This window comes from Triticum urartu, chromosome 5, assembly GCF_003073215.2.
Source record: "Triticum urartu cultivar G1812 chromosome 5, Tu2.1, whole genome shotgun sequence".
NCBI classification, from domain to species: domain Eukaryota; kingdom Viridiplantae; phylum Streptophyta; class Magnoliopsida; order Poales; family Poaceae; genus Triticum; species Triticum urartu.
The window spans coordinates 361501888-361515048 of record NC_053026.1 but is presented as its reverse complement, the minus strand read 5'-3'; the positions used below and the strand labels follow the sequence as shown (position 1 = coordinate 361515048).

General features: G+C 47.1%; 2 protein-coding genes across 2 annotated transcripts; both read left to right on the top strand.

Moving 5' to 3' along the window:
* The first annotated feature begins 6573 nt into the window (after positions 1-6573).
* On the top strand, positions 6574-8498 carry LOC125555999 (endoglucanase 4-like). The gene is made up of 4 exons (XM_048718803.1): positions 6574-6794; positions 6894-7400; positions 7489-7941; positions 8023-8498. Exons 1-4 carry the CDS (start codon positions 6585-6587, stop codon positions 8344-8346), a joined length of 1494 nt encoding a protein of 497 aa, XP_048574760.1. The 5' UTR covers positions 6574-6584; the 3' UTR covers positions 8347-8498.
* A 3168-nt stretch (positions 8499-11666) lies between these two features.
* LOC125555998 (SKP1-like protein 11) lies at positions 11667-12242 on the top strand. Its single transcript, XM_048718802.1, has one exon. The coding sequence runs from the start codon at positions 11667-11669 to the stop codon at positions 12240-12242; it is 576 nt and encodes a 191-aa protein (XP_048574759.1).
* Positions 12243-13161: the final 919 nt, after the last annotated feature.

Sequence of the window (13161 nt, the reverse complement as noted above, 5' to 3'; positions counted from 1 at the left end):
TTATTTTCTGATCTTCACAGATGATTTGAGCAGATATGAGCATATCTACTTGATGAAACACAAGTCTGAAACATTTGAAAAGTTCAAAGAATTTCAGAGTGAAGTGGAGAATCATCGTAACAAAAATAAAAGTTTCAACGATATAATCGCAGAAGTAAAATATTTGAGTTACGAGTTTGGCCTTCAGTTAAAAACGATGTGAAATAGTTTCACTACTCACGCCACCTGGAACACCACAGCATAATGGTGTGTCCGAACGTCATAACCGTACTTTATTAGATATGCTGCGATCTATGATGTCTCTTACTGATCTACCACTATCGTTTTGGGGTTATGCATTAGAGACAGCTGCATTCACGTTAAATAGGGCACCATCTAAATCCATTGAGACGACACCGTATGAACTATGGTTTGGCAAGAAACCTAAGCTGTCGTTTCTTAAAGTTTGAGGTTGCAATGCTTATGTGAAAAAGTTTCAACCTGATAAGCTCTAACCCAAATCGAAGAAGTGCGTCTTCATAGGATACCCAAAACAAAATGTTGAGTACACCTTCTATCACAGACCCGAAGGGAATATATTCGTTGCTTTGAATGGATCCTTTCTAGAAAAGGAGTTTCTCTCGAAAGAAGTGAGTGGGAGGAAAGTAGAACTTGATGAGGTAACTGTACCTGCTCCCTTATTGGAAAGTAGTTCATCACAGAAATCTATTCCTGTGACTACTACACCGATTATTGAGGAAGCTAATGATGATGATCATGTAACTTCAGATAAAGTTACTACCAAACCTCGTAGGTAAACCAGAGTGAGATCCGCACCAGAGTGGTACGGTAATCCTGTTCTGGAGGTCATGTTACTTGACCATGACGAGCCTACGAACTATGAGGAAGCAATGATGAGCCCAGATTCCGCGAAATGGCTTGAGGCCATGAAATCTGAGATGAGATCCATGTATGAGAACAAAATATGGACTTTGATTGACTTGCCCAATGATCGGTGAGCCATTGAGATTAAATGGATCTTCAAGAGGAAGACGGACGCTGATAGTAGTGTTACTATCTACAAAGCTAGAATTGTCGCAAAAAGGTTTTCGACAAGTTCAAGGTGTTGACTATGATGAGAGTTTCTCACTCGTATCTATGCTTAAGTTTGTCCGAATCATGTTAGCAATTGCCGCATTTTATGAAATCTGGCAAATGGATAAACAAAACTCCATTCCTTAATGGATTTATTAAAGAAGAGTTGTATATGATGCAACCAGAAGGTTTTGTCAATCCTAAAGGTACTAACAAAATATGCAAGCTCCAGCGATCCATTTATGGACTGGTGCAAGCATCTCGGAGTTGGAATATATGCTTTGATAAGTTGATCAAAGCATATAGTTTTATACAGACTTGCGGTGAAGCCTGTATTTACAAGAAAGTGAGTGGGAGCACTACATCATTTTTGATAAGTATATGTGTATGACATATTGTTGATCGGAAATAATGTAGAATTATTCTGCAAAGCATAAAGGAGTGTTTGAAAGGAGTTTTTCAAAGAAAGACCTCGGTGAATCTGCTTACATATTGAGCATCAAGATCTATAGAGATAGATCAAGACGCTTCATAAGTTTTCAATGAGTACATACCTTGGCAAGTTTTTGAAGTAGTTCAAAATGGAACAGTCAAAGAAAGAGTTCTTGCCTGTGTTACAAGGTATGAAATTGAGTAAGACTCAAAGCCCGACCACGGCAGAAGATAGAGAGAGAATGAAAGTCATTCCCTATGCCTCAGCCATAGGTTCTATAAAGTATGCCATGTTGTGTACCAGACCTATTGTATACCCTGCCCTGAGTTTGGCAAGGGAGTACAATAGTGATCTAGGAGTATATCACAGGACATTGGTCAAAATTATCCTTAGTGGAATAAGGATATGTTTCTCGATTATAGAGGTGACAAAAGGTTCGTCGTAAAGGGTTACGTCGATGCAAGTTTTGACACTAATCCAGATGACTCTAAGTCTCAATCTGGATACATATTGAAAGTGGGAGCAATTAGCTAGAGTAGCTCCATGCAGAGCATTGTTGACATAGAAATTTGCAAAATACATACGGATCTGAATATGGCAGACCCGTTGACTAAACTTCTCTCACAAGCAAAACATGATCACACCTTAGTACTCTTTGGGTGTTAATCACATAGAGATGTGAACTAGATTATTGACTCTAGTAAACCCTTTGGGTGTTGGTCACATGTCGATGTGAACTATGGGTGTTAATCACATGGTGATGTGAACTATTGGTATTAAATCACATGGTGATGTGAACTAGATTATTGACTCTAGTGCAAGTAGGAGACTGAAGGAAATATTCCCTAAAGGCAATGATAAAGTTATTATTTATTTCCTTATATCATGATAAATGTTTATTATTCATGCTAGAATTGTATTAACCGGAAACATAATACACGTGTGAATACATAGACAAACAGAGTGTCACTAGTATGCCTCTACTTGACTAGCTAGTTGATCAAAGATGGTTATGTTTCCTAACCATAGACATGTGTTGTCATTTGATTAACGGGATCACATCATTAGGAGAATGATGTGATTGACTTGACCCATTCCGTTAGCTTAGCACTCGATCGTTTAGTATGTTGCTATTGCTTTCTTCATAACTTATACATGTTCCTATGACTATAAGATTATGCAACTCCCGTTTACCGGAGGAACACTTTGTGTGCTACCAAACGTCACAACGTAACTGGGTGATTATAAAGGTGCTCTACAGGTGTCTCCGAAGGTACTTGTTGGTTGGCGTATTTCGAGATTAGGATTTGGCACTCCAACTGTCGGAGAGGTATCTCTGGGCCCTCTCAGTAATGCACATCACTTAAGCCTTGCAAGCATTGCAACTAATGAGTTAGTTGCAGGATGATGTATTACGAAACGAGTAAAGAGACTTTCGGTAATGAGATTGAACTAGGTATTGAGATACCGACGATCGAATCTCAGGCAAGTAACATACCGATGACAAAGGGAACAACGTATGTTGTTATGCGGTCTGACCTATAAAGATCTTCATAGAATATGTGGGAGCCAATATGACCATCCAGGTTCCGCTATTGGTTATTGACCGGAGACGTGTCTCGGTCATGTCTATATTGTTCTCGAACCCGTAGGGTCCGCACGCTTAAGGTTTTGATGACAGTTATATTATGAGTTTATGATTTTTGATGTACCGAAGTTGTTCGGAGTCCCGGATGAGATCGGGGACATGATGAGGAGTCTCGAAATGGTCGAGACGTAAAGATTGATATATTGGACGACTATATTCGGACATCGGAAAGGTTCCGAGTGATTCGGGTATTTTTCGGAGTACCGGGGAGTTACGGGAATACGTATTGGGCCTTATTGGGCCATACGGGAAAGAAGGAAAAGGGCCTCAAGGGTGGCCGCACCCCTCCCCTTGGTCTGGTCCGAATTGGACTAGGGAAGGGGGGTGCCCCCTTCCTTCTCCTTTTCCCTTCCTCTTTTCCTATTCCATATGGGAGGTGGAATCCTACTAGGACTAGGGAGTCCTAGTAGGACTCCACACTTGGCGCGCCCCCTCCTAGGGCCGGCCTCCTCCTCCCTTGATCCTTTATATACAGGTGCAGGGGGGCACCCCAAAGACACAACAATTGATCATTGATCGCTTAGCCGTGTGCGGTGCCCCCTTCCACCATAATCCTCGATAATATTGTAGCGGTGCTTAGGCGAAGCCCTGCGACGGTAGAACATCAAGATCGTCACCACGCCGTCGTGCTGACGGAACTCTTCCCCGACATTCTGCTGGATCAGAGTCTGGGGATCGTCATCGAGCTGAACGTGTGCTAGAACTCGGAGGTGCCGTAGTTTCGGTGCTTGATCGGTCGGGCCGTGAAGACGTACGACTACATCAACCGCATTGTGCTAACGCTTCCGCTTTCGGTCTACGAGGGTACGTAGACAACACTCTCCTCTCTCGTTGCTATGCATCACCATGATCTTGCGTGTGTGTAGGAATTTTTTCGAAATTACTACGTTCCCCAACAAAAGGGAATAACATATGTTGTCATTACGGTTCGACGGGTAAAGAGCTTCGTAGAATATGTAGGAGCCAATATGAGCATCTAGGTTCTGATGTTGGTTATTGACCGGAGAGGTGTCTCGGTCATGTCTACATAGTTCTCGAACCCGTAGGGTCCGCACGCTTAACGTTCGATGATGATTTTGTATTATATGAGTTATGTGATTTGGTGACTGAATGTTGTTCGGAGTCCCGGATGAGATCACGAACATGACGAGGAATCTCGAAATGGTCGAGAGGTAAATATTCATATATTGGATGATCATATTCGGGCACCGAAAGTGTTTCGGGGGTACCGGGTACATATCGGGTCACCGGAAGGGGTTCCGGGCATCCCCCGACAACTACAAGGGCCTAATGGGCCAAGAAGGGGACAGACCAGCCCCTATGGGGCTGGTGCGCCCCATGTAGGCCAAAATAAGGGGGAAGGAAAGAGGGGAAGAGAGAAAGGAAGGGAGCAATTCGGCCTCCCCCTTCTCTCCTCCCTCGTCCTTCCTTCCCCCTCCGGATGAATATGGAATGGGGGAGGCCGAATTGGGAGGCACCCAAGTAGGATTCCTCCTACTTGGGGCGCCCCCTTGGCTGCCTCTCCTCCCCTCCAACCTATATATGAGTGGGGCACCGCTAGAACACACATCAATAGTTGTTAGCCATGTGCGGCGCCCCTCTTCACAGTTTACGCCTCCGATCATATTCACGTAGTGCTTAGGCGAAGCCCTACGCGGATCACTTCACCGTCACCACGCCGTTGTGCTGACGGAACTCTCCCTCGACACTTTGCTGGAACAAGAGTTCGAGGGACGTCATCGAGCTGAACGTGTGCGGAACTCGGAGGCGACGTACGTTCGGTGCTTGACCGGTCGGAACGAGAAGAAATTCGACTACATCAACTGTGTTGTCAAACACTTCCGTTTTCGGTCTACGAGGGTACGTGGACACACTCTGATCTCTCATTGCTATGCATCCTAGATAGATCTTCTGTAAGCGTAGGAAAATTTTGAAATCGCATGCTGCGTGTCCCAACAATCCTAGCGTTAGTTTATTGCTTATTTATTTTCTTAGTCTTGCTTATTTGTTTGCTTGTAGTACTGTAGTTCTTTTTGCTCGGTTTCTTACTAGCTGCAATAACAATGGTCCACATATATGCCATTATAACCACGGCCCTCCTACGGGCCATAGTATTCATTGTCCTACGAGTCGTATGATCCATGGGCCTCATATGGATCTTACGATAAATAGGCCTGTTACGGGCCTTACCACCCATGAGCTTCTCACGGGCCGTAGGATCTACGCCATACCGATTATGGATCAAAGTTGGAACTCGATTTGGGACGTAAATGGGCCAGAATCGGACCCGAATGTTTGCGGGCTTAGGTCATAATGGGCCAGTAACAGCCCGAAAGACAGCACATGCCTAATTCTATCGACAGTCATAATGAGTCGTTAATGGGCCGTAGTAAATGACAGGATGAATGAGGCCCAATTTGTTGACGGGCCACAGACAGGCCGAGTGTGACCACGGACTGAAATTGCCCCATCAGAGAAACAGCCTAGTAACGGACCATATGTAATCAAGGGCTGGAAATGAGCCTAAGAATAAATGTGCCCTTAGAAGGCTGAAAGATAGTACGGTCTGGAAGCGGTCCAACGGAGTAATGGACCGTTAATTGGCATAAAGAAAATTATTGTTGATTGTGGGGCACTTTCACCACGGGCCATTAAAGGGCCCAAAGATAGAAAATGTCTCACATGAGCCGGAAGACGTCATGGGCAATACATGGACCGAAAGTGACAACGGGCTGAAATTATATTGGACGGCCCACATGGCGCTACTCGACCGAGTTCGAAAAGACCATAACGGGCCGTGAATGGGCTATATGCAAGCAGGCCGTTAACAGGCTTTCGCTGGGTGGACCCGTGAACTTTTGACCAAGTCAAACGTGTCGGCATTTTTAAATTAAATGGGCCCTTGTTGGGACAAGCCACGTGTCGGCGTGTCATAGGCGCGTCTCGTCCATTCGCCAGATGACATCTGTCCCGACTCGGAGCTGACACGTGGTTTTTTCGGCCAATGAGAATTTTACACGTGAAAAATCGTCATTGTTCGGTGCTGTTAACGGGTTATCGGATGCAAAGCCGGACCCGATAGCTTAACGGCGACCCAAAACCCCGGATCGGCCATCAAACAATGTTAATCCAACGCCCTATTGCTTTAATGGTGAGCGCTCAACATGTTTAGCATACAATTGTAACTTACCAAATATAGAATATCTATGTTATTAACGCGTAATTGATATCTACCTAATATTAATATGCAATTAAATTTTTACCAAATATCAACATATAATTAATTTTCTGCATGATATCAACATACATTGCACATACACATTTACTACAACTGCCACCACTTTTCATGGAGTCGAATTAACTGATCGACCACTATATATAGTCCTACCATGTATGTAGCTAAGCACCGACGCACACATCCTGACCGACATGGGATCCCCAAAAGCTTGCATGTCCACTTACCTGATCGCCGTCCTCTGTCTGGTCACCGGTGCGCGCAGCGCCGCGGCGTTCAACTACGCGGACGCCCTTGACAAGGCGGTCCTCTTCTTCGAGGCGCAGCGCTCGGGGAAGCTGCCGCCGGGCCAACGCGTGGCGTGGCGCGCCGACTCCGCCCTGTCCGACGGCAACGCCTCCAATGTACGTACTTACTCAGACGACAAGTCCTGGACACATGCCATGCCATTGCCATGCATGTCGTCAACGAGAGTATATCCATTGATGTGTGTCTTTGATCAGGTGGACCTTGTCGGAGGGTACTACGACGCCGGGGACAACGTCAAGTTCGGCCTGCCCATGGCGTTCACGGTGACCATGCTGTCGTGGAGCGTGGTGGAGTTCGGCGGCGCGATGCCGCCCGGCCAGCTCGCCAACGCCGAGGCCGCGGTGCGTTGGGGCTCCGACTACCTGCTCAAGGCGGCGACGGCGACGCCGGGCGCGCTGTGGGTGCAGGTGGCGGACCCGTACCAGGACCACCGGTGCTGGGAGCGGCCGGAGGACATGGACACGCCGCGCGCCGCGTACAAGGTGACGCCCCAGAACCCCGGGTCGGACGTGGCGGGCGAGACCGCGGCGGCGCTGGCCGCGGCCTCCCTGGTGTTCCGGGCCCGCGACCCGGCCTACTCGTCCAAGCTGCTCCGCGCCGCTCGGCAGGTGTTTGATTTCGCGGACCGGTACAGGGGCTCCTACATCGACTCGCTCAGCTCCATTGTGTGTCCCTTCTACTGCTCCTACTCCGGCTACAAGGTAAACAACCCAACAACCATAACATAATCTATGCATGATGCTGCTGCTGAGTCGATCGGAATAACCATAACATAACCCATGCATGCAGGACGAACTCCTTTGGGCGGCGACGTGGCTGCACCTGGCGTCGTCGCCGTCGCCGAGCTCGCAGAGCGTGTACTTGACCTACATCAACTCCAACGGGCACACGCTCGGCGGGGAGCAAGACGCGTACACCGTCAGCTGGGACGACAAGCGCGCCGCCACCAAAGTCCTCCTCTCCAAGTTATTTCTGCAGAACCGGGTGGAGAGCCTGCGCACGTACAAGGCGCACGCTGACAAGTACATCTGCTCCCTCGTCCCCGGCGCCGGCGGCTTCCAGTCCCAGTACACACCAGGAGGCCTCCTGTTCACGGAACGCGACAGCAACATGGAGTACGTGACCTCCACGACCTTCCTGCTCCTCACCTACGCCAAGTACCTCAGCTCCACCGACGGCGCAGCCTCCTGCGGCTCCACCGCCGTCACCCCCTCCACCCTCGTCTCGCTCGCCAAGAAGCAGGTACGTTTCCACGCATAGCCCCTAGACAAAATATTAAGATTGGTGGAGGGAGGCTCATGGGTCATTTTGGCTGGCGCGCAGGTGGACTACATACTGGGCGCGAACCCGGCGGGGATGTCGTACATGGTGGGGTTCGGGGCGCGGTACCCGAGGCGCGTGCACCACCGGGGCGCCTCCATGCCATCGGTGCGCGACCACCCGGCCCGCATCGGCTGCGACGAGGGGTTCCACTACCTGCACTCGTCCGACCCGGACCGCAACGTGCTCGTCGGCGCCGTCGTCGGCGGCCCCGACCAGAGCGACAGCTACTCCGACAGCCGCGACAACTACGCGCAGGCCGAGCCGTCCACCTACACCAACGCGCCGCTCGTCGGCGCCCTCGCCTTCTTCGCGGGGGCACACTAGCTAGGCATATAGCCCAAGTGGCGTAAACGAAATGTGTGTGTGCGCGATGGTAGAACTTGAACTGTGAATGTATCACATACAAAATATATACCAGTATACTAGTAATAAAGAAAACATGGGATATTTTCCGATATATTCTAGGGAGATATGTCTAGAACACATCTTTTTTTTGTGATAAATGTCTAAAACACATTTAGATGTGACATAATTATGTCACATCTAAACTGATATCCACTCTGTTTATGGTCTATTTTTTTATCCTAGTTTTTTTGCTTGTTGTTGTTGCATTATATATTTGTGAGAGCTTAGATGTGACATCCTTTAAAAACATCTAGATGTGAATTAGACAAATTGTTTGAAATTTACCGTCAGAAATACTTGAGGCAACAAAACCTATATCAAATATAACTTCCATATCTCTGATCTACAGTGGCGGAGCTCAATCTACCTGTAGGGGGTGTATTTATGAGTCTGGAGGAGTGGAGGTCCTTGTATTCACTTGCAGCGGCCGGTCGCCCTGTGATCCAATCGATCCAGGGACCGAGGGGCGAGGGGTCAGACTCCGGGACAGAACACTTTCGACCGAGGGATCAAACTCCAGAACGCCTTGGATCGTTCGGATCCAGGGACCGAGGGATCAGACTCCAGTGAAGTGAACACCTTGTATCAAAGGACCTTTCCTGTAGGCTATAGCGATCGAGACATCGACGAGTAAGAGGACTGGAGGAGGAGAAGGAGATCGATCCCTGATCTCGTTTCAACGTTGGTTGCTCGATGGCTCGATCCTCGATGCCCTAGTCGCTTCGACTCCAGCAGTCCAGCCCACTCCAGCCCAAAGCGTATAAGTTTTTTTTTAATACTAGGCCTATGTAAAAAATTGGGGCCCTCTAAAATTTTGGGCCATGTGCGGGCCGCACGTTTTGCACCACTATGGGCCCGGCCCTGCCGTCTTGCTGGTTGTAGCATGTCGTCTCGTCAGACGCAACATTTGCCCTCGTTGATTGTAGCACATCGTCTCACCAGTGGCAACATGCGTCATTAATAGTTGCAGTATTTAGTCATAACGGTTGTAGCGTCTCATGTTGACGCTTGCAATAGTGCTTGCATATTTTTTCATACCGGTAGCAGCATCTAGTCGTGCCGCTGGTAACACCACAACTACGCTGACGTCACTCGACTTAAGTCTCGGTCGACTAAGTTCTAGACACACCTTTTTTTCAAAGAAAGACATTGTGCATGCATAGGATCTTCAAAAAGATCCAAAACTGATTAGTCATGACGTCCTCTTTCTTATGAAAAAAGTCTTTGTCCAAAAGAAAGTATCTATTTACGTGCCCTATTGTGTATTTCGTCTGAATGACAAATTTGGATGGCTGCGGACGTCACTAACTACCTGATTAGTGATAGCCACCTTTTCTGTTTTGTTTGTAAAGCTTATGCTCTGTTTTGTATATATTTGGTTCGGATGATAAATTTGAGTGGTTCTGGACATCACCAACTACCCGGTTAGTGATAACCACCTTTTCTATTTGGTATGTAAAAACTTATGCTTTGTTCCGATGTTGATATTCACGACCATGTAATTGAATTGGCCCTAATATCAAATCCCCCCTACTTTTGATATTGAAATTGAACCTGAATTATGTTGTTTGAATGTGCACAGAACTCACACTTGTATTCCCATGAGAGGCTCAATTCTGAAGTATGTTGTTTAAATATAAATCATCACTTATACAACAACAACAACTGTTATACTTGAACAAAACAAGAGATGTTATCGATAAATAAAACCACATCTTGCTTATTAACATCTCGGAAATATTTTGCCGTAGTTAGGGTAGCACTTATACATCAACTGTTATAGCTAAATGTGCATGTGTTACAATGGAGACAAGTTTATTCTAGTGTGTTCAATGTAGGAAAATATTAAGTGTGTGTTGAGATTGAGATATGCTATGACGAAGGAATCCGTAGAGCAAATTTAAGGACAAATATGATGTGATTGAGATTAAGGCCCTGTTTGTTTGAGCTTTTGCTTATGCTTTTGCAGCTTTTCCACTTTGACCAAAAAGCCATAAAAGCTCCTAAATAGGTGCTTTCGGAGCTTTTATGTCTTTTGGAGATCAAATAGGTTATATTGATTCATTAAAAGCCAAAAAAGCTCCAAAAACCTATTTAGGAGTTTTTATGGCTTTTTGGCCAAAATGAAAAGGCTGCAAAAGCATAAGCAAAAGCCCAAACAAACAGGGCCTATGTACATACAACTACATGAGATTTTGTTGTTTGCTTCCAAGGGAATTTTTGCTATTGGCAATTTATTTGGGTTCTGTTGATTGCTTTGTAGGGTATTTCTTTCATCATAAACAACGAGGTGGGGGCCGGTTTAAAAAAATGAGGGTTATCACGTGGTTTGGAAAAAAGGTTGATGAGAAGGGCATATATTGATGGGAAAGGTGGAAGTGATGAAATCGAAACCAACAAACTCCACTTTAATGATAGATGATTATAAATATGTAAATAGTTTTAAGGGCAGCGGTATCCGTCGACCGACGAATAATTAAAAAAGATCCGTCTAATCATTGGATGAACACGCTAATGATCGTTCGATGTGCCCATGTGATCAGCCATCCCTTCGCAACAAGAGTCATGTTGCAGTATTTTCTGCAACAAATTTCTTGTTGCACAAGATTTCTGCAATAAAGGTCTTGTTGCAAAAAATTTCCGTAACATGGCTCTTGTTATAGAATTTTTTTACATCTAAGACATGTTGCAGAAGAAAAAATCGACGATACTTTTGACTGGTTGAAAAAGGGCTGTTTTGCAATAAGAGGCTTGTTACAGTTGCAACATGCGCTTTGTTGCAAAATCAAAACCGCCCTCCGAGGCGCGTCAGTCTGCTTCGCAGGCCATGTGGCGCCCAACCAAGGCAGCGGACATGGGCGTGATAATCCGCCGGCTGATTCTAATTGTTTTCCTAATTTATTTAAAAGGTACTATATAATTGCCAATTTTGATCAGGTATATATTCCATACTCTTGAATCTCCCAGAGTGGTCATGAGCGTGCCAAGTAAGAGTTCGATCGAAACTCAACGCGAAAAACGAGAGTCGGATCAAAACACAAAGGCATCGCATGTACGTTACCTGATTGTGATCTTGTACGTGTCGATCTCTGCTAGGTACGTTCGTCCCGTCTCCGGCCCTTTAAATACGGTGCACGTACGACTGCCCTGAACCAAACCGATCGATCCAGGCTTTTACGATCGCACAAAGATCGACACACGCGATTTCGACGAGAGAAGAGGCCGAGCAAGCAGGAACCATGGCTGCGACGGCGGCGGACGCAAGCAGCAGCAGCAGTAGCATTAACGAGGTCGTGGTGGGCGAGAAGAGCAACAAGATGATCACGCTGATCAGCTGCGACGGCGAGGCGGCGAAGATGTCGATGACCATCAAGCACATGATCAAGGACGGGTGCGTCGACGACGGGATCCCCCTTCCCAACGTCCGCGCCAAGATCCTCTCCATGGTCATCGAGTACTGCAGCAAGCACGCGGCCAATGACGACGACACCAACAAGCACGTCACAGACCCCGCCGACACCGACGAGGACGGCGACAATAACAACAACAACGCCAACGCCGGCGAGAAGGAGAACCTGAAGAGCTTCGACGCCAGCTTGGTCGCCGTCGACCAGGCCACGGTGTTCGACATCATCCTCGCCGCCAACTTTCTGAGCATCAAGGGGCTCCTGGACCTCGCTTGCCAGAAGGTGGCCGACGACATCAAGGACAAGTCGGTTGAGGAGGTGCACGAGATTTTCAAAATCGAAAACGACTTCACCAAGGAAGAGGAGGAGGCCGTCAGAAAGGACAACGCCTGGGCCTTCAACGAGTAGAGACGTTTACCAGTTTTAGCTAGTGTACTTGGGTTTTCTTTTTTTTGCGGGTGAAGTTTGTATTACTCAAGTGGTAAAGCCACGGTCCGTATTACAAAGATCAATAACCTCTAACAAGCCAGAGTTAAGCCAAACGACGGTTCTACTCTCAGTTCTAGCAAAATTTGCCAAATAATCACTAACATTACTTTGGCTACGATGAACATGAGTAAAAATAGTTATACGGAGATTGCTAAGAAGCTTGATTTCCTCCACCAGCGAGGTAAAGACTGATCTATCAATGGCCATATCATTTATCATCCAGCTTGCAAAGAGTCCATCTCCACATGTATAGGCAGCTTCGTTTTTTGGATTACAATTGGAAGTCCCTCCATGCAAGCACTGAGCTCTGCTTCTAAGGCATTCCTACAGAAGAATAGCACCCTACTGTTGGGTTTCGTAGTAATTTCAAAAAAATTCCTATGTACACGCAAGATCATGGTGATGCATAGCAACGAGAGGGGGAGAGTGTGATCTACGTACCCTTGTAGATCGACAACGGAAGTGTTAACTTGGTTGATGTAGTCGTACGTCTCCACGGCCCGACCGATCAAGCACCGAAACTACGGCACCTCCGAGTTCTAGCACACGTTCAGCTCGATGACGATCCCCGGACTCCGATCCAGCAAAGTGTCGGGGAAGAGTTCCGTCAGCACGACGGCGTGGTGACGATCTTGATGTATTACCGTCGCAGGGCTTCGTCTAAGCACCGCTACAATATTATCGAGGACTATGGTAGAAGGGGGCACCGCACACGGCTAAGAATATGATCACGTGGATCAACTTGTGTCTCTAGGGGTGCCCCGTGCCTCCGTATATAAAGGCTCAAGGGGGGGGGGGGGGGGCTGGCCGGCCAAGAGGTGGCGCGCCAGGAGGAGTC